Source organism: Nerophis lumbriciformis, linkage group LG27 (genome assembly GCF_033978685.3).
Source record: "Nerophis lumbriciformis linkage group LG27, RoL_Nlum_v2.1, whole genome shotgun sequence".
Taxonomy (NCBI): Eukaryota; Metazoa; Chordata; class Actinopteri; order Syngnathiformes; family Syngnathidae; genus Nerophis; species Nerophis lumbriciformis.
In genome coordinates this window covers 3,867,501-3,890,930 of record NC_084574.2, presented here as the reverse complement: position 1 = coordinate 3,890,930, position 23,430 = coordinate 3,867,501, and the positions used below count along the sequence as shown (strand labels likewise).

Genomic DNA, 23,430 nt, shown 5'->3' with positions numbered 1-23,430 from the left:
AGAAATGACGAGTCCTCTGAAAAATCAGGTTAGAAAATTCCATTTTAATGTGAATTCCACACACTCACAAAACAAAAACAAAAAACCACTTCAAACCAGCAGAAAAAAAAAAAGATTTTGTCAGTGACTGCTGGAGACTTCATGATGTTCTAAAGCAACGGGGTTTTTTCCCACCAATCAGAGACGACCTTCAACCTTCAACCTTTCTGGACTGATTCCAAGGATGATGTGAGTGGGGTTCCATGCGGGGGAAGATGAGGAATGCTCTTTTAAATATAGAATACATGAATATAGAAATCCCTTCATTGAAAAGTTCTTCAACAAACTACAAAGTACACAAATATTTGGATCGTTAAGTGAAGAAGAAGAAGAAGAAGAAGAAGAAAATAGATTCTCACAGCTAAAAATAGATGTTCTTCTTTTTAAAGCACAGACACAAACGCCCCCAAAAAGATAGAAAACTTTCCTTTTTTTGTCTTCTAGAAAATAAGTCTCGCCTCAAAAAAAACAAAAACTTCCTTTGTGTTTACATTCATCGGCGTGGACTCGGCAGCGCCGCCAAGAGGAAGTAGGGCGTCACTGCGCCACAGTCAGCTTGCTAGACGTCCCGGTTCTTGGCTCAGTACCTGGTCCGGTACTCCGCTCAGTACCTGGTCCGGTACTGGGCTCAGTACCTGGTCTGGTACTCGTGGTGCCACCTGTTGAAGTCGTTGTAGAACAGCACGATGCTGCCCGACGCCATGCCTGTGATGATGCACCTGTGTGCCGCCACACACACACACACACACTCTGTTAGGCCCTTTTCATACTTATTACACTACTCTACTTATTACAGTACTGTATTATACACTACTTGTTACAGTACTGTAGAGATGCGCGGTTTGCGGACACAACCGCGGAGTCCGCGGATTATCCGCGGGTCGGGCGGTTGAAATAAAAAAAAAAATTAGATTTTATCCGCGGGTCGGGTCGGGCGGTTGAAATAAAAAAAAAAATTAGATTTTATCCGCGGGTCGGGTCGGGCGGTTGAAATAAAAAAAAATTAGATTTTAAATAGATTCAGGCGGGTGGCAGTTAAACCAATTTGGAAATATATATACATTAGAGATGCGCGGTTTGCGGACACAACCGCGGATTTGGCGGATTATCCGCGGATCGGGCGGATGAAATTTAAATAAATAAGATTTTATCCGCGCCGCGGGTCGGGTCGGGCGGATTAATGAGATTTTTTTTTTTTTTTTTTTTTTTTTTTTGCGGGTGGCAGTTAAACCAATTGGGAAATATATATACATAGTTAAATGTTGTTAGCCACATACGAAAAACGAGCAGCACTCTTTGAAACAGGCAATTATTTATCAGCAGGCACCTGCAGCAGCCACAGGCACCTGCAGCACGCCACATCAGAAGAAGAAGAAAAAAATGGCAACACCGGCAGCAAACGTGGTACGCGACAAACTAAAAAAGGGAATACTAAAGACCAGGGGAAAAAAAAGGCCAGAAAAGTTCAGCGTGGACTCGTTTTTATGAGGTTGTAAATCAGGATGACAGCAATGCTGGCTACGTGAGTTGCAAGAGCTGCGACGCTGTGTACGTCTACGACAGTCATAAAACCGGGACATCGAACATGGTGCATGGTGCGAACAAAGGACTTCTTTCATTTAAGGTTTGTGATAAACCATCAAACTCATTCGTTAAAAGGACTCTATAGTAATATAAAGCGAATTTTTCTGGACATTATCATGCAAGAAAAGTTTATTTTTGGGACCACGATCACCGCGTAATGATTTTTAAAGGTTGCATTACATTATTAACTGTCCCATGTGATCAGCCAGTGCGATTGGAAGTCCATGCTCAATTATTGCCTCCGTAAATAAAACTTCGGCATTTATCACATCCAAAGAATATGTTTGGGAGACGAAAAACGTTGAAAGTTTTCCACTTGTATGGCTAGCAACGGCATTAGACTTGTGTTTTTTTGTCCCAACGTGGTCTTTTACATCGCTAATTCCTCCGTGTCCGATCGAAAAATCTTGTCTGCACAAGGTGCAATTCGCGTAGTTTTTTTAATTAATGAAAAACCGTATTTTTTATCACTGCACCCGTAACCCGGAATAGGTTGATGAAAACCGTACGAATTACGGGAAAACCGGAGTAGTTGGCAGGTGCCTCACTAATGCCTTGCATCGTCTATATTAGATATAACGGGCGGGTGCGGGCGGATGGCGGGCGGATGCAGTTCTATTCAAACGTTACATCGGGTGGATGGCGGATGGTTGACGACTTTCTGATGCGGTTGCGGATGAAATATTTGCCTATCCGCGCATCTCTAATATACATAGTTAAATGTTGTTACCCACGTACGAAAAACGAGCAGGCACCTGCAGCATATGCCACAACAGAAGAAAAAAAAAAAAAAAAAATGGCAACACCGGCAGCAAACGTGGTACGCGACAAACTAAAAAAGGGAATACTAAAGACCAGGGGAAAAAAAGGCCAGAAAAGTTCAGCGTGGACTCGTTTTTATGAGGTTGTAAATCAGGATGATAGTAATGTTGGCTACGTGATTTGCAAGAGCTGCGACGCTGTTTATGTCTACGACAGTCACAAAACCGGGACATCTAACATGGTGCATCACATTTGTGCAAAACCCCGAACCTCCACAAACACCCTGAGCATGAGCAGTTTCGTCCGCAGTGATCCCAGAAGAGTGCCACAGGATGTTAAAACAAGATAGAACGCAGCTGCCTGCAGCAGTTTGAGTGGCGCGAGCGCGCTTGGAGGTGCGCTCAGCGCGGCTCCCAGATGATTGCGCACTGGTGTGCGTCTGGGCCGTGACAGTGTGGCACGCATTGAATGTCTGTGCTGCATTGGATCAGTCTCCTTTCTTTAACAGGCAAAAGCTTTATAACCTCACTAATGCCTTGCATCGTCTATATTAGATACATAACAACGGGCGGGTGCGGTTTTGATTAAATGTTAGTTCGGGTGGATGCGGATGGTTGACGACTTTTGTGATGCGGTTGCGAAAGAAATAATTGCCTATCCGCGCATCTCTACAGTACTGTATTATACTATACTATACTACTATAGAATCCGGATGAATAAGAATCGAAATCTGGATGTGAATCCCATTTTTTGTGCAGCCACAATACACATTGTGATATACTGTACATATACTGTACAATACACATTTTAATGTGTATTGTACAGTATAATATATTACAATGTACAACACACATTGTATTACACTGTAAAATACACCTTATATTATACTGTACAACACACATTGTATTATATTGTACAATTATGATTGAATGTCACAGCAAGAACACTATTGATTTTAAAGGGAAATGGTTAAAATATTCTCAATCAAGGGTAAAAAAAATAAAAATACACATTATTTTTCGAGGGGTGTTCAATTCTAAATATTTATAATTATTTAAATTGTATGTTTATTTAATTAAAAATAAAAATAAAAATTATATTAATATTTATTGTAATCATAAAATAATGCATCCATAAAATAAAATGTTTATATTAATATACTAAAATTACACATTATTTTTCGAGGGATATGCTCAATTTTAAATATTTATAATTATTCAGATTGTATGTTTACTTAAATACGATTTTTATTATTTATAAAAATATTTATTGTAATCATAAAATAATGCATCCATAAATGTAAATGTTCATTATAATATACTAATATTAAATTAAGATACATTTTAATATAATACAAATAATAAAACTTAAATACAATTGTATTAATTTATATTCATATTTATTGTAGTCATAAAATAATGCATCCATAAAATTAACATGTTTATATTAATATACTAATATTAATTTAAAATACATTGTATTATACTGTACAATTATGATTGAATGTCACAGCAAGAACACTATTGATTTTAAAGGGAAATGGTTAAAATATTCTCAATCAAAGGTTAAAAAAAAATACACATTATTTTTCAAGGGATATACAAGTATGTTCAATTTTAAATATTTATAATTATTTAAATTGTATGTTTATTTAAATAAATAAAAATTAAATTTATATTAACATTTATTGTAATCATAAAATAATGCATCCATAAAATAAAATGTTTATATTAATATACTAAAATTAATTTAAAATACATTTTAAATGAATACAAATATTAAAACTCCAATACAATTTTAAACAAAGCAAAAAACCCTATTGATTTTGAAGGCTCAGTGAGCCAAGATGTGGGGTCAAAAGTCACATTTATCATGTTCAAGTCCTTTATACTTGCTGGATTATGACTGAATATCACAGCAAGAACACTATTGATTTTAAAGGGAAATGGTTCAAATATTCTCAATCAAAGGTAAAATAAATAAAAATACACATTATTTTTCGAGGGATATACAAGTATGTTCAATTTTAAATATTTATAATTATTCAGATTGTATATTTACTTAAATACGATTTTTATAACTTATAAAAATATTTATTGTAATCATAAAATGCAAATGTTCATTATAATATACTAATATCAATTTAAGATACATTTTAATGTAATACAAATAATAAAACTTAAATACAATTGTATTAATTTATATTCATATTTATTGTAATCATAAAATAATGCATCCATAAAATTAACATGTTTATATTAATATACTAATATTAATTTAAAATACATTGTATTATACTGTACAATTATGATTGAATGTCACAGCAAGAACACTTCCCCAGGGCCATAACCATCCTGAACGGACTGCCCCATTGTCCCTCATAACTGCCTTCTCTTCGGTGCAATAACCCATTCCACCAACCACCCTGTTTTTGTTTTGTTTTTTCATGTATATATTCATTTCACACCATATTCATTGCACTTCTACATTTTTTAAATTTTTATGTATTTGCACATTGTTTTTCTAGCATGCACACATCGCACTGTATGGAATGGCCTCAATCTCGTTACCTTGCGTAATGACAATAAAGCTGATTCTGATTCTGACTATTGATTTTAAAGGGACATGGTTAAAATATTCTCAAAGGTAAAAAAAAAAAAAAATACACATTATTTTTCAAGGGATATACAAGTATGTTCAATTTTAAATATTTATAATTATTTAAATTGTATGTTTATTTAAATAAATAAAAATTTAATTTATATTAACATTTATTGTAATCATAAAACAATGCATCCATAAAATAAAATGTTTATATTTATATACTAAAATTAATTTAAAATACATTTTAAATTCATACAAATATTAAAACTCCAATACAATTTTAAACAAAGCAAAAAAAAAAACATTGATTTTGAAGGCTCATTGAGCCAAGATGTGGGGTCAAAGGTCACATTTATCATGTTCAAGTCCTTTATACTTGCTGGATTATGATTGAATATCACAGCAAGAACACTATTGATTTTAAAGGGAAATGGTTAAAATATTCTCAATCAAAGGTAAAAAAAAAAAAAAAAAAATACACATTATTTTTCAAGGGATATACAAGTATGTTCAATTTTAAATATTTATAATTATTCAGATTGTATATTTACTTAAATATGATTTTTATAACTTATAAAAATATTTATTGTAATCATAAAATAATGCATCCATAAATGTAAATGTTCATTATAATATACTAATATTAAATTAAGATACATTTTAATATAATACAAATAATAAAACTTAAATACAATTGTATTAATTTATATTCATATTTATTGTAGTCATAAAATAATGCATCCATAAAATTAACATGTTTATATTAATATACTAATATTAATTTAAAATACATTGTATTATACTGTACAATTATGATTGAATGTCACAGCAAGAACACTATTGATTTTAAAGGGAAATGGTTAAAATATTCTCAATCAAAGGTTAAAAAAAAAAAAATACACATTATTTTTCAAGGGATATACAAGTAAGTATGTTCAATTTTAAATATTTATAATTATTTAAATTGTATGTTTATTTAAATAAATAAAAATTAAATTTATATTAACATTTATTGTAATCATAAAATAATGCATCCATAAAATAAAATGTTTATATTAATATAATAAAATTAATTTAAAATACATTTTAAATTAATACAAATATTAAAACTCCAATACAATTTTAAACAAAGCAAAAAAAACCATTGATTTTGAAGGCTCATTGAGCCAAGATGTGGGGTCAAAAGTCACATTTATCATGTTCAAGTCCTTTATACTTGCTGGATTATGATTGAATATCACAGCAAGAACACTATTGATTTTAAAGGGAAATGGTTAAAATATTCTCAATCAAAGGTAAAAAAAAATAAAAATACACATTATTTTTCGAGGGATATACAAGTATGTTCAATTTTAAATATTTATAATTATTCAGATTGTATGTTTACTTAAATACGATTTTTATAACTTGTAAAAATATTTATTGTAATCATAAAATAATGCATCCATAAAATGTAAATGTTCATTATAATATACTAATATCAATTTAAGATACATTTTAATGTAATACAAATAATAAAACTTAAATACAATTGTATTAATTTATATTCATATTTATTGTAGTCATAAAATAATGCATCCATAAAATTAACATGTTTATATTAATATACTAATATTAATTTAAAATACATTGTATTATACTGTACAATTATGATTGAATGTCACAGCAAGAACACTATTGATTTTAAAGGGAAATGGTTAAAATATTCTCAATCAAAGGTAAACAAAATATAAAAATACACATTATTTTTCAAGGGATATACAAGTATGTTCAATTTTAAATATTTATAATTATTTAAATGGTATGTTTATTTAAATAAATAACAATTTATATGAATATTTATTGTAATCATAAAATAATGCATCCATAAAATAAAATGTTTATATTAATATACTAAAATTAATTTAAAATACATTTTAAATTAATACAAATATTAAAACTCCAATACAATTTTAAACAAAGCAAAAAAAAACATTGACTTTGAAGGCTCATTGAGCCAAGATGTGGGGTCAAAAGTCACATTTATCATGTTCAAGTCCTTTATACTTGCTGGATTATGATTGAATGTCACAGCAAGAACACTATTGATTTTAAAGGGAAATGGTTAAAATATTCTCAATCAAAGGTAAAAAAAAATAAAAATACACATTATTTTTCGAGGGATATACAAGTATGTTCAATTTTAAATATTTATAATTATTCAGACTGTATGTTTACTTAAATATGATTTTTATAATTTATAAAAATATTTATTGTAATCATAAAATAATGCATCCATAAAATGCAAATGTTCATTATAATATACTAATATCAATTTAAGATACATTTTAATATAATACAAATAATAAAACTTAAATACAATTGTATTAATTTATATTCATATTTATTGTAGTCATAAAATAATGCATCCATAAAATTAACATGTTTATATTAATATACTAATATTAATTTAAAATACATTGTATTATACTGTACAATTATGATTGAATGTCACAGCAAGAACACTATTGATTTTAAAGGGAAATGGTAAAAATATTCTTAATTAAAGGTTAAAGAAAATACACATTATTTTTCGAGGGATATACAAGTATGTTCAATTTTAAATATTTATAATTATTCAGATTGTATATTTACTTAAATACGATTTTTATAACTTATAAAAATATTTATTGTAATCATAAAATAATGCATCCATAAAATGTAAATGTTCATTATAATATACTAATATCAATTTAAGATACATTTTAATATAATACAAATAATAAAACTTAAATACAATTGTATTAATTTATATTCATATTTATTGTAATCATTAGATAATGCATCCATAAAATTAACATGTTTATATTAATATACTAATATTAATTTAAAATACATTTTAAATTAATACAAATGTTAAAACTCAAATACAATTGTAATAATTTATATTAACATTTATTGTAATCATAAAATAATGCATCCATAAAATTAAAATGTTCATTATAATATTCTAATCTTAATTTAAAAAAACATTTTAATTTAATACAAATAATAAAACTTAAATACAATTGTAGTAATTTATATTCATATTTATTGTAATCATAAAATAATGCATCCACAAAATTTAAATGTTTATATTAATATACCAATATTAATTTAAAATACATTTAAAATACAAATATTAAAACGTATATACAATTTTAATAATTTATTGTAATATTTATTGTAATCATAAAACAATGCAATCAATACAATTAAAATGTTTATATTAATATACTAATATTAATTTAAAAGACATTTTACATTAATACAAATATTAAAACTTAAATACAATTGAAATAATTTATATTAATATTTATTGTAATCATAAAATAATGCATCCATAAAATTAAAACGTTCATTATAATATACTAATCTTGATTTAAAAAACATTTTAATTTAATACAAATAATAAAACTTAAATACAATTGTAGTAATTTATATTCATATTTATTGTAATCATAAAATAATGCAATCAATAAAATTAAAATGTTTATATTAATATACGTATATTAATTTAAAATACATTTTACATTAATACAAATATTAAAACTTAAATACAATTGTAATAATTTATATTCATATTTATTGTAATCATAAAATTAAAATGTTCATTATAATATACTAATCTTGATTTAAAAAACATTTAAATTTAATACAAATAATAAAACTTAAATACAATTGTAGTAATTTATATTCATATTTATTGTAATCATAAAATAATGCATCCATAAAATTAAAATGTTTATATTAATATAATAATATTAATTTAAAATAACATTTTAATTAATACAAATATTAAAACTGAAATACAATTGTAATAATTTATATTACTATTTATTGTAATCATACAATTATGCATCCATAACATTAAAATGTTCATATTAATATACTAATATTAATTTAAAATACATTTTAAATTCATACAAATGTTAAAACTTAAATACAATTGTAATAATTTATATGAATATTTACTGTAATCATAAAACAATGCATCCATAAAATTTAAATGTTTATATTAATAAACTAATATTAATTTAAAATACATTTAAAATAATACAAATATTAAAACTCAAATACAATTGTAATAATTTATATCAATATTTATTGTAATCATAAAATAATGCATCCATAAAATTTAAATGTTTGTATTGAAATACCAATATTCATTTAAAATACACATATTAACTTATATACAATTTTAATAATTTATTGTAATATGTATTGTAATCATAAAACAATGCAATCAATAAAATAAATAAAATGTTTATATTAATATACTTATATTAATCTAAAATACATTTTACATTAATACAAATATTAAAACTTTAATACAATTGTAATATTTATATTAATATTTATATTTATTGTAATCATAAAATAATGCATCCATAAAATTAAAATGTTCATATTAATATAATATTAATTTAAAATAAATGTTTAATTAATACAAATATTAAAACTGAAATACAATTGTAATAATTTATATTACTATTTATTGTAATCATACAATAATGCATCCATGACATTAAAATGTTCATATTAATATACTAATATTAATTTAAAATACATTTTAAATTCATACAAATGTTAAAACTTAAATACAATTGTAATAATTTATATGAATATTTACTGTAATCATAAAACAATGCATCCATAAAATTTAAATGTTTATATTAATAAACTAATATTAATTTAAAATACATTTAAAATAATACAAATATTACAACTTCCATACAATTTTAAACAAAGCAAAAAACCCCATTGACTTTGAAGGCGAGGTGAGCCATGAAGTGGGGTCAAAGGTCACATTTACAACGGATTACGACTGAATGGGCACAACAAACACCTGACAGCAATCAAAGTGTTAGGTCAAAGGTCATTCATGTCTGGGCCCCAGTCAGCATGCGTGCTCGCTTACCTTTGGTCATGTGACATGGCGATGGAGCGTATGCCGGCGTCGCAGGGCGGGTAGGTGAAGAGCGGCTTGAGGTCGTGCACCTGCAGCACGGAGATGACGCCGCCGTCGCCGCCCGTCAGCAAGTACTGACCGTCACGACTCAGCAGCATGGCCTGCAAAACACGCTCTGGTCAGCAAGTACTGACCGTCACGACTAACTTACTGTAATGCTGTTAGTTTCGGCGGTAACTAGTAATCTAACGCGTTATTTTTTATATTCAGTAACTCAGTTACCGTTACTACATGATGCGTTACTGCGTTAGTTTACGTTACTTTTGATGTAGTATCGGCTAGAAACAGAAGCGCTGAAGGAGGTTTCCTACTTCCACCCAAGCACAACAGCTGCTCATGTGCTTAAGACAAAGCAAGTAATGCTAAAGCTGCCTACTCATAAGCTCATACATGATGTCCCAACGAGGTGGAACTCCACTTATGATGTGTTGGAGCAGCAGGCATTGACCCACAACACCCTGAAGACAAATGTCACCCTGTCTGATGATGATGTGAGCGTGGCAGATGAGGTCCTCCAGGTGCTTAAACCCCTCAAAAGTGTTCCATCTCTACTGAGCACTGAAACTTCACCATCTGTGTCAATGATCCTGCCACTGAAAACAAGGACTCTACAATCCATGGCTCCAAGTGTGGAAGACAGCAGCATCACTCCAGATGTCAAGCTTTATTTCACTACCTATGTTTCAAGGAATATTAATATACTAATATTAATTTAAAATACATTGTATTATACTGTACAATTATGATTGAATGTCACAGCAAGAACACTATTGATTTTAAAGGGAAATGGTTAAAATATTCTTTATTAAAGGTTAAAAAAAAATACACATTATTTTTCGAGGGATATACAAGTATGTTCAATTTTAAATATTTATAATTATTCAGATTGTATGTTTACTTAAATACGATTTTTATAATTTATAAAAATATTTATTGTAATCATAAAATAATGCATCCATAAATGTAAATGTTCATTATAATATACTAATATTAAATTAAGATACATTTTCATTTAATACAAATAATACAACTGAAATACAATTGTAATAATTTATATTCATATTTATTGTAATCATAAAACAATGCATTTATAAAATTAAAATGTTTATATTAATAAACTAATATTAATTTAAAATACATTTAAGATAATACAAATATTAAAACTCAAATACAATTGTAATGATTTATATTAATTTTTATTGTAATCATAAAATAATGCATCCATAAAATTTAAATGTTTATATTAAAATACCAATATTAATTTAAAATACAAATATTAACTTATATACAATTTTAATAATTTATTGTAATATGTATTGCAATTATAAAACAATGCAATCAATAAAATAAATAAAATGTTTATATTAATATACTTATATTAATTTAAAATACATTTTACATTAATACAAATATTAAAACTTAAATACAATTGTAATAATTTACATCAATATTTATTGTAATCATAAAATAATGCATCCATAAAATTAAAATGTTCATTATAATATACTAATCTTGATTTAAAAAACATTTTAATTTAATACAAATAATAAAACTTAAATACAATTCCGCACTTTAACTTGTTTTTTTATTAATGGTCATTGGTCCAAGTTTAAAGAAAGGAGGAATGCCTTTTTATGTTGCACTGTCAAAAAATGCATGTCAGGTTGATCAACAGATTGTATTATTCTCCAGTGCAATAACAGTACTAAAATGAAGGCTAAAAGGGCATTAATGGGAGCTTTAAAAAAAAGAAAAAAAAGAAGAAAAAAAGAAGTAACTAAATACCGGTAGTTACTTTTCACAGTAACGCATTACGTTTTGGTGTAAGTAACTGAGTTAGTAACTGAGTTACTTTTGAAATAAAGTAACTAGTAACTGTAACTAGTTACTGGTTTTCAGTAACTAACCCAACACTGGTCCCGACTCAGCAGCATGGCCTGCAAAACACGCTCGAGTCAGGCGCCGCCTTCTTGCTACAAAGATGTCCTCCCCGCTGCGAGCCCAGACGTTCGGACCTCACAAATCACTAAGCGCCATGACGAGGCGCTTTTACGTCCTGCAGGTGCCCCCCCCCCCCTAACCCCCCCACCCCCGACATGTGTGTTGAATAAAAATGTGGTCCGGTGAGGAGGAATGAAACCTAAACCGTGGTTGGGATGACGGCAGACTAAATCAGCGCCGTGTTTTGTTTGCCTGTCATTTCCCAAATGAGAACTTCTGCTTCTCGTCGTACAAAAAAAAACAAAAAAAAAACGCTGGCAAGCGAACTAATGGCGGCCTCAGATCAACATTCAACGTGGCCGCCGCTGGGGCGTGACGGAGTGCTTGTACTGAACGTCCTGGACGCGCCGATTGTGTCCATTACAGATGATTTCATGTTGGTCGTGTATGTACACACTTCACACATGTACTACACTTACTCACAAATACTGCATGATTGTTACAATAATTATGTGTAAGTTATCACACAACTCTTATGCTTAAGGGCCGTTGCTATAGTTATTATCAATTGTGCTGAAGTGGTATTTTTCTTTTGTCTGTGCAAAGCTGGCAATCCAAAGATTGCGAGTCGTCTCGTATAAGTGTTTGTGTCCAGATGCTGACAGCCAAGGGCGAACATCGAATACCGTGACGCAGACAAAGCAGAGACAGGGCGATATCACGAGTGTCAGCACATTTGCATTTCTGAATAATCATATATTGTGTCTAACTGGGGCTGCTGAAATTACCCCCTTCCTTCAGCAGCAGCCTCAGTGATGTAACCAGGGACCTCCTAAATAAATAGAGGAGCACGTGGGCTGTACCTTAGAGCGTAGTTTGGAACTGTAACTAAATGTACAGCCCAATACGTCTCTCCTCATTGAGCAAATTTAGTTTTTTTCCACCAAGAAAAGTGCACTTGTTATTAGTGAGAATATACTTATTTTAAGGTATTTTGGGGTTCATTGAAGTTAGCTAATTTTAGTTGTTTTGGAAAGTCTTGACAAGCCAAATTTTCTTGTTCTATTGGCAAATAATTTTGCTTAGTTCAAATAAAATATTTTTGTATTTTTTTTTTCTTGTTTTTGAACACTGACTTTTTGCAGTGTACTTTTCTATCTGTGCAAAAGGGTCGTCTCGTATCAGTGTTTGTGTCCAGACCCGGCCTGCTGACAGCCAAGGGCGAACATCGAATACCGTGACGCAGACAAAGCAGAGACAGGGGGATATCACGAGTGTCAGCACATTTGCATTTCTGAATAATCATATTTTGTGTCTAACTGGGGCTGCTGAAAAACACACCCCTTCCTTCAGCAGCAGCAGCCTCAGTGATGTAACCAGGGACCTCCCAAATAAATAGAGGAGAACGTGGGCTGTACCTTAGAGCGTAGGTTGGAACTGTAACTAAGTGTACAGCCCAAAACGTCTCTCCTCATTGAGCCAAATTGAACTCTGTCTCTGCATGATTCCTTGCTTCTTGTCTGTTTAATAGATGTCATCAGTGTTTGAACCTGACACTGATATTAGACTTCCTTTGATTGTCAAAACAAATTTGAACTTTACAGTACAGATAAGAACGAAATGTTGTTGCGTTAGCTGGTTGTAGTGCAGCATAAAAGAGCAACCAAAAATGATTCCCGGGCGCAGCCACCGCTGCTGCTCACTGCTCTCAAGGGTGATGGGTCAAATGCAGAGAATCATTTCGCCACACCTAGTCTGTGTGTGAGACAATCATTGCTACTTTAACTTTAAGTTTTTAGATATAAAATAGATTAATGTACAGATAAATATATTTCACTTTTGCATATGCATGCACGTTTATGATGTATGTTATATTGTCTTTATAGTAGGGGTGTAACGGTACGTGTATTTGTATCGAACCGTTTCGGTACGGGGGTTTCGGTTCGGTTCGGAGGTGTACCGAACGAGTTTTTCCCACCCACACAACCATCTGATTGGTTACACACAGAGCGGTAACAGCCAATCAGCAGTGCGTATTCAGAGCGCATGTAGTCAGTGCTTAGCGTTTAGCAGGTAATCATCAGGCAGCGGACTCTCCCCAAATGATAATAAACACCTCCCAGTCAACTACTAGTAACATCACTATGAGCCCGTTGACCTTCTAGAAACATAAAAGGCAGCTCGGCTCGCTCGCAGTCCTGGCTTGAGGTGAAGGCTAATTCGCTTTTAGCGTAACGTTAGCTCATTTTGCGGTGTGTGTGTGTTACGGACAGCAAAGCCCTGTCTGTCTGTTATTTCACTTTACCTTTTTCTGTGTTGATTGAGCTGTGTTGAAGCAGCAAAAAAGGGCATTATGTTAAATGAAGAGTTTCTGTCTCTGATAGTCAGAGGTGGGTAGAGTAGCCAGAAATTGTACTCAAGTAAGAGTACAATGATTTAGTTACTTTAGAGATTTATTACTCAAGTAAAAGTAAGGAGTAGTCACCCAAATATTTACTTGAGTAAAAGTAAAAAGTATGTTGTGAAAAAACTACTCAAGTACTGAGTAACTGATGAGTAACATACACACTCATATCATATATATATATATATATATATATATATATATATATATATATATATATATATATATATATATATATATATATATATATATATATATATATACATACATATACATTGATATATACAGTATATCATTTATATGTATTTATTTTGCTGTTTTTGTTTACATGTTAAAGGTGTTTTAATGATAATACAAGCATGTTTAACATATAGATTCCTTTCTTTCATGAAGACAAGAATATAAGTTGGTGTATTACCTGATTCTGATGACTTGCATTGATTGGAATCAGACAGTAGTGATGATAACGTCCACGTTTTCAAATGGAGGAGAAGAAAAGTTCCTCCTTTCTGTCTAATACCACATGAAAGTGGTTGGTTTTTGGCATCTTATTTGTCCAGCTTCCATATTCGTTTTTATACACTTTACAAGAAATATATTGGCGTCAAACTCCGTAGCTTGCTAGCTTGTTTGCGCTGCCTTTCGGAGACTCTTGTTTTGAAAGCGCAGGCGCGATGGAGCGGCACTTTTATTGTGAAGACAGGAACGTCCTCATGTGCGATCAGTCTTTAGGCTTTTGACGGGATGTACGGTTGAAATAAAAAAGTATCTTTTTTCCTTCACACTTTTGATTGATTGATTGGAACTTTTATTATTAGATTGCACAGTACAGTACACATTCCGTACAATTGACCACTAAATGGTAACACCCCAATACGTTTTTCAACTTGTTTAAGTCAGGTCATGTGACCACCTGGCTCTGTTTGATTGGTCCAACGTCACCAGTGACTGCATCTGATTGGTGGAACGAAGTGAAACGTCACCAGTAAGGCAGGCACTATGAAGGTCTGTCTGACAGACCAAAACAAACAAAGCGTGCATTAACAGATCGATAAAAATTAGTAGCGAGTAGCGAGCTGAATGTAGATAAAAGTAGCGGAGTAAAAGTAGCGTTCCTTATCTATAAATATACTTAAGTAAAAGTAAAAGTATGTTGCATTAAAACTACTCTTAGAAGTACAATTGATCACAAAAGTTACTCAAGTAGATGTAACGGAGTAAATGTAGCGCGTTACTACCCACCTCTGCTGATAGTTGATATAATAATGTAAGTGCATCATTAAGCCTACATGAACTCCATGGTGTTCAGGGATGAATAGTCTCTCCTATTGCTATTGTACTATTTTTCCAGCTATAGTTACATTAATCATTAGTAATGCAGCAGCCTAGTTTTGAATGGCAGGGTCCCTGCCTTGATAAAAATATAACATTTACATAATAAAAATCAACTACAGGCTTCCCAAATGCTGTAATAAATTAAGCATGATGAGTTGACTTGAAACTGTTTAATGTTGCACTTTTTATATGTAGAAGAAAAGTTTTGTCATTTTATTTAATCTGAGCAACAACTTGAGGCAGTTTAATGTTGATTAACGTGGGCAGAATTATTATAGTGTTCCCAATGTTATAAGGATGAAGCCATTGTTTACAAATTTGGTAAATAAATAACCCAAAAATGTATATTTTGTTGTTTTCTTACTGACCTCTAAACCGAGGTACGTACCGAACCGGAATTTTTGTATACCGTTACACCCCTACTTTATAGTCCAGCCAGTTAATCCCTTTTTGGGGGGGGAATTATTATGATGCGATGATATACTTCAAATTTGATCATATTAGAATTCAACATAAATATGCTTCGTAGTATTATTCGTACTATATATTCGTAGTACAGGATTGCTTATTATTTTTTATTGGATAGTAGTCTGTTTATTTCAATTCTTATTTTTTATCTTTATTACTTCTTGTGTATTTTATTTTTTTATCCCATATTTGTTTCCACTACCGCACCTTAATTAATTAACACCTCTAAAGCATACTTGCCAACCTTGAGACCTCCGATTTCGGGAGGTGGGGGGTGGGGGCGTGGTCGGGGGTGGGGCGGGGCGTGATTGGGGGCGTGGTTAAGAGGGGAGGAGTATTTTGACAGCTAGAATTCACCAAGTCAAGTATTTCATACATAAATATATATATATATATATATATATAAGAAAAGTATTCAACAAGAACAACATTAAATTGAGCTACAGCTGCATGAACAATATACGACAAATCATCTCAAACCACAACAAAACAATTGCAAATGAGCCGTCGACCCCCAGACAGAGCGACTCCAAAACCAACAAAGGATGTAACTGTCGAAAGAAACCTGATTGCCCCCTCAACGGGGGGTGCTTACAAACATCAGTTGTCTACCAATCTAAGGTAATACGCAAGGACATTAACACATCCGACACATATGTAGGATTAACCGAGGGAGAGTTCAAAACCAGATGGAACAATCACAAGGCTTCTTTCAGGAACAAAAACCTGCGAAATACCACAGAACTCAGCAAACACATTTGGGACCTCAAAGACAATAATGTTGAATATTCAATAACATGGCAAATTCTTGCATCCAGCACACCTTACAATAGTGGTAATAAAAGATGCAACCTATGCTTGAAAGAGAAACTGTTTATTATTTACCGTCCAGACCTGTCATCCCTCAACAAGCGCAGCGAAATTGTAACAACATGCCGCCATAGACGGAAACACCTCCTAGGTAACACATGAGCCAATCACCACGCCCCTAGGCCAGCCTGTACCCACCCACTCTGTGCCCTATATATGGTATGCGAATGCTCCCATTAAAATCTCCTGATGATTGAGGGTACCCCCCCTCATGAAACAGGCCTGTAGAGATGAAATAGTCTTGTGATTTTTTTCCCACACATACATATATATATATATATATATATATATATATATATATATATATATATATATATATATATATATATATATATATATATACATCCTGAAAATATGCAAACAAACTGTGTTTAGATAATTGATACTTCAAACTTGCATAAATAAATATTAAGGAATATAACATAACTTGGCTTCTGAGAGTTTCAAAATGTAATGAATAAAATGCCAAAGTTGTTGATAAACAAGCAATTATTTTAATAATTAAATATGGTCATTTTAAATGAATTATTATGATAATTTAAAATCAATTATTTCAAACATGTTTATTTTAATGTATAATTCTATGGCTGGATGTAATAAGGAGTCACGAAAAAATACAAATAAAAATACAATTAATTTTGATGTTTTTAGCAAAATATAGTAAAAATGTATTTATTTTTTTATTTTTTTTAATTAATAAATATATTTGTTTTTAGGTAAGATAAACATAATAATACAGTTTATCTCTAGTCTGGATGATTTAGTTCTTGTCACCCTGTTGTCCTCCCGTCATAAAAAAAAAAAAGGCTGTCCTCACTCAGGTCCGCATGGAGCTGGAGGGGGCGTGGCCTCCAGCTCCGCCTGAAAATCGGGAGATTTTCGGGACAATATTTGTCCCGGGAGGTTTTCGGGAGAGGCGCTGAATTTCAGGAGTCTCCCGGAAAATTCGGGAGGGTTGGCAAGTATGATTTAGGCGTACTTCTGAAAGTCTTGACTCGCCCTCGCCTCATGACTCCGCCCCCTTTGGCGACTCTCAGGTTGTTTTTTTTACTACATTCCGGAATGAACCTTGCGAGGGCGCCGGGAGCTTCTCTCAGAGGGACTCCAGGAGACTCGTAGACTCGAGACGGAATGTCAAGAGCTTGTAGAGGAGCGGACTCGCCAAGGTCGTAGGTCGGCACGGAGACGGGACGGCCCAGTCATGTGACTGATGAAAGGAAGCGCCCGTGTCAGGGCGAGAGGCGCGCTAACCGCTCCATAAATCCCAACTTTCTCCACCCGGGGACTCAAAAAACGCGGGCGTCCAAATTTCGAGAGAAAAAAAAAAGCTTCGCTTGGTGTGGTTTTTTTTTTTTTTAGTCATGAGAGCCCGGGACGCCATCTTAGCTCCCGCTGAGCGAGCAAGACGTTCCACTGGAGGACAGATTTATGGGCGGCCTCCTGCCTATGCAGCTTGGCGGCGAGGCGCCTCCTGCTGGGCGTCTGCGAGGTCATGGACTCCATTAGCTCGTAAGCAAACATTCATAATAGCATAACTGGCATGCGCCTCAGTGACCTTTGAACTCCACTAAGTCAGACATTTTGGGTCGATTATCCCCTCACATCTTTGACCGCAAACTTTTTATATTGTTTTGGTTCAAGTAACACGGACACTATCACAGTAAAAGTTGACCGTCAAATTGAAAGAAAAATGGCGAAAATTGTTTAACCTCTTAAAGCTCAAGCTGTTTATTTACATGCTTTTTTAATTTCTCTTAGCTATTTGGGCTTATTGGACCCTAATTAGAATAAAAACTCAAAATCATCTTTTGATATGATGTACTTAGTCCATAAGTACACAAACGTGTACTTCATGTTTAGTTACATGCATACTTGCCAACCTTGAGACCTCCGATTTCGGGAGAGGGTGGGGGTGGGGGGTGGGGTGGGGGGGGGGGGGGGGCGTGGTTAAGAAGGGAGGAGTATATTTACAGGTAGAATTCACCAATATACATATATAGCTAGAATTCACTGAAAGTCAAGTATTTCTTATATATATATATACATATATATATATATATATATATATATATATATATATATATAAGAAATACTTGACTTTCAGTGAATTCTAGCTATATATATATATATATATATATTAATTTATTTATTTTATTATATATATATATATAAATAAGAAAAATACTTGAATTTCAGTGTTCATTTATGTACACATATACACACACATAACACTCATCTACTCATTGTTGAGTTAAGGGTTGAATTGTCCATCGTTGTTCTATTCTCTGTCACCATTTTCCTAACCATGCTGAACACCCTCTCTGATGATGCATTGTGCTTCGTCTCCTTGTTGTGTGCGCAGTTGTGCACTGCACTCTCTAAAAGCCCGAGATGTTATTGTCACATATGCATGTACAGTAGATGGCAGATCCCGAGGCGTTCCCAGGCCAGCCGGGAGACATAGTCTTCCCAACGTGTCCTGGGTCTTCCCCGTGGCCTCCTACCGGTCGGACGTGCCCTAAACACCTCCCTAGGGAGGTGTTCGGGTGGCATCCTAACCAGATGCCTGAACCACCTCATCTGGCTCCTCTCCATGTGGAGGAGCAGCGGCTTTACTTTGAGCTCCTCCCGAATGGCAGAGCTTCTCACCCTATCTCTAAGGGAGAGCCCCGCCACCCGGCGGAGGAAACTCATTTCGGCCGCTTGTAAGTATACCCCACCCCTAATCCAACGCCCTTGACGCAAATCCCATAGGGGTGATGGAAGGATAGGCAGCGCCTGAGAGCTGCAGCCCACCACCATGGCCCCGCACTCCCTCCCTCCCCTCTGTTGCTAGATGTACGTTAGAGATGCGCGGTTTGTGGGCACAACCGGGGAGTCCGCGGATTATCCGCGGATCGGGCGAATGAAATTAAAAAAAATGTGATTTTATCCGCGGGTCGGGTTGGGTCGGGTGGTTCAAATTATAAAAAAAAATTAGATTTTAAATAGATTCAGGCGGGTGGCAGTTAAACCAATTGGGAAATATATATACATAGTTAAATGTTGTTACCCACATACGAAAAACGAGCAGGCACCTGCAGCATATGCCACAACAGAAGAAGAAAAAGAAAAGAGATGGACACTTTTACGGAGCGGAGAAGGGACGCCTCGCCGGGGTCCGGGACCGAGGCCCCTTCCCCCGAGAGGGCCCCACCGGGAGCCGTAGCTGAGGCGATCCGCGAGAAGGGCCCGACGCACGTCCAGGGTCACCACCGCGCCCACCGCACCGACACCCCGCCTCGTCCGCCTTCGCCGCGGCCGGCGTCACGCGCAGCAGGTAAGCAGCTTACCTGCCCGCCACCCCCGTGGCCGGGGGCTCGTAACAGGGGTCACTCCGCACGCTCCGCCCGCGCAGCTTACCTGCCCGCCACCCCTGTTGCCGGGGGCGCGTAACAGGGGTCACTCCGCGCGCAGTGCGCTCACGAAAGGGGTGGGGCTCACCCTGGTTGATATAGACAGCAGCTAGGACGGTGGCCATGGAAGTCGGAACCCGCTAAGGAGTGTGTAACAACCCACCTGCCGAATCAACTAGCCCTGAAAATGGATGGCGCTGGAGCGTCGGGCCCATACACCCGGCCGTCGCCGGCAGCGAGACGCGCTTGGAGGTGCGCTCAGCGCGGCTCCCATATGATTGCGCACTGGTGTGCGTCTGGGTCGTGACAGCGTGGCACGCGAATGTCTGTGCTGCATTGGATCAGTCTCCTTTCTTTAACAGGCAAAAGCTTTATAACCTCACTAATGCCTTGCATCGTCTATATTAGATATATAACAACGGGCGGGTGCGGGCGGATGCGGTTCTGATCAAATGTTAGATCGGGTGGATTGCGGATGGTTGACGACTTTCTGATGCGGTTGCGGATGAAATAATTGCCTATCCGCGCATCTCTAATGTACGTTGTAATATGCAGTATATGTGCTTTGCTAAGAAGTTTTATTTCCCACTCCACACTGGGCCCCCTTAGGAACCCAGTCTAGATTGTATTTTTTTTTACTCGTCCTTCCACAGCGTTGACCTTTTTCCAAACTTTCACGGCAAACTGTTTGTTTGTCTAGTCTTGAACGGGTTTGTGCTGAAAACAAAGTTTTGTTGTACTTGTGCAATGACAATCAAGACTAGTCGGTCCAAAGTCAACAACAACAGGTGTGTATCCATGGGAAACAAGAAAGTGAGAGTCCAGTCCATAGTGGATCTAACATAATAGTGAGAGTCCAGTCCATAGTGGATCTAACATAATAGTGTGAGAGTCCAGTCCATAGTGGATCTAACATAATAGTGAGAGTCCAGTCCATAGTGGATCTAACATAATAGTGTGAGAGTCCAGTCCATAGTGGATCTAACATAATAGTGTGTGAGTCCAGTCCATAGTGGATCTAACATAATAGTGTGAGAGTCCAGTCCATAGTGGATCTAACATAATAGTGTGAGAGTCCAGTCCATTGTGGATCTAACATAATAGTGAGAGAGTCCAGTCCATAGTGGATCTAACATAATAGTTAGAGTCCAGTCCATAGTGGATCTAACATAATAGTGAGAGTCCAGTCCATAGTGGATCTAACATAATAGTGAGAGTCCAGTCCATAGTGGATCTAACATAATAGTGTGAGAGTCCAGTCCATAGTGGATCTAACATAATAGTGAGAGTCCAGTCCATAGTGGATCTAACATAATAGTGAGAGTCCAGTCCATAGTGGATCTAACATAATAGTGAGAGTCCAGTCCATAGTGGATCTAACATAATAGTGAGAGTCCAGTCCATAGTGGATCTAACATTATATTGTGAGAGTCCAGTCCATAGTGGATCTAACATTATATTGTGAGAGTCCAGTCCATAGTGGATCTAAAAATAATAGTGAGAGTCCAGTCCATAGTGGATCTAACATTATATTGTGAGAGTCCAGTCCATAGTGGATCTAACATAATAGTGTGAGTCCAGTCCATAGTGGATCTAACATAATAGTGAGAGTCCAGTCCATAGTGGATCTAACATAATAGTGAGAGTTCAGTCCATTGTGGATCTAACATAATAGTGAGAGAGTCCAGTCCATAGTGGATCTAACATAATAGTTAGAGTCCAGTCCATAGTGGATCTAACATTATATTGTGAGAGTCCAGTCCATAGTGGATCTAACATAATAGTGAGAGTCCAGTCCATAGTGGATCCAACATAATAGTGAGAGTCCAGTCCATAGTGGATCTAACATAATAGTGTAAGAGTCCAGTCCATAGTGGATCTAACATAATAGCGAGAGTCCAGTCCATAGTGGATCTAACATAATAGTGTAAGAGTCCAGTCCATAGTGGATCTAACATAATAGCGAGAGTCCAGTCCATAGTGGATCTAACATAATAGTGTGAGAGTCCAGTCCATGGTGGATTTAACATTATATTGTGAGAGTCCAGTCCATAGTGGATCTAACATAATAGTGAGAGTCCAGTCCATAGTGGATTTAACATAATAGTGTGAGAGTCCAGTCCATAGTGGATTTAACATTATATTGTGAGAGTCCAGTCCATAGTGGATCTAACATAATAGTGAGAGTCCAGTCCATAGTGGATTTAACATAATAGTGTGAGAGTCCAGTCCATAGTGGATTTAACATTATATTGTGAGAGTCCAGTCCATAGTGGATCCAACATAATAGTGAGAGTCCAGTCCATAGTGGATCTAACATAATAGTGAGAGTCCAGTGGATCAAAAGGTTTCCTCCCTGATCTCTTGATCAAGGGACTTCCTACTCAGACCCCCCCAGACCTCACCTTGACGCTGTCCTCCACCTGCATGTGGCGCAGCAGCTTGCCGTTGACGCTGAAGACGCCGAAGTGTCCCTTCTCGTAGTAGACCACGCAGTGTCCCTCCGTGGACGCCTGGATGAGGCGGGGCTGCGTGCAGCACTCGGGGCCCTCCAGGGTCCTGAGCAGGTCCCCGTTCATGGAGTGGATCAGGCAGGGTCCCTCTGCACCAATCAACGAGACACGTGTCAGCCATGGAAGTTAGTTTACGAGCACAATCTGGCGTCTTCCTCACTATTCTCCAGAGGAGAACTTTGTAAACAGGATAATAAAGAAAGGGAAAAGGCTTCGCTACACAGCTTAATTATTTTAAAAAAAGGATAACTGTATGAAACTTGGGTGGAGGTTCAGAGAATCTGGAGAAATCACTCCATGGCCGGAAACCAACATTGAATGACCGTGACCTTCCATCCCTCAGACGGCACTGTATCAAAAACCGACATCAATCTCTAAAGGATATCACCACATTGGCTCAGGAACACTTCAGAAAACCACTGTCACTAAATACAGTTGGTCGCTACATCTGTAAGTGCAAGTTAAAGCTCTACTATGCAAAAGCGAAAGCCATTTATCAACAACACCCAGAAACGCCGCCGGCTT

The 23,430-nt window shown here is 34.7% G+C and overlaps 1 protein-coding gene across 8 annotated transcripts in view; it reads right to left on the bottom strand.

Annotated features, from left to right (window-relative positions):
• Nucleotides 1–506: 506 nt before the first annotated feature.
• Nucleotides 507–23,430, bottom strand: part of lrba (LPS-responsive vesicle trafficking, beach and anchor containing) — a 778,336-nt gene continuing 755,412 nt past the window's right edge. For all 8 annotated transcript variants that reach the window (XM_061923000.1, XM_061922999.1, XM_061922998.1 and 5 more), the window contains 3 exons: nt 22,798–22,994; nt 9,929–10,080; nt 507–758 (listed from right to left, as the gene is read on the bottom strand). In XM_061923000.1, the coding sequence (XP_061778984.1) occupies nt 668–758; nt 9,929–10,080; nt 22,798–22,994 (440 nt within the window). In that variant the 3' untranslated portion in view covers nt 507–667. The remainder of the gene's footprint in view (nt 759–9,928; nt 10,081–22,797; nt 22,995–23,430) is intronic.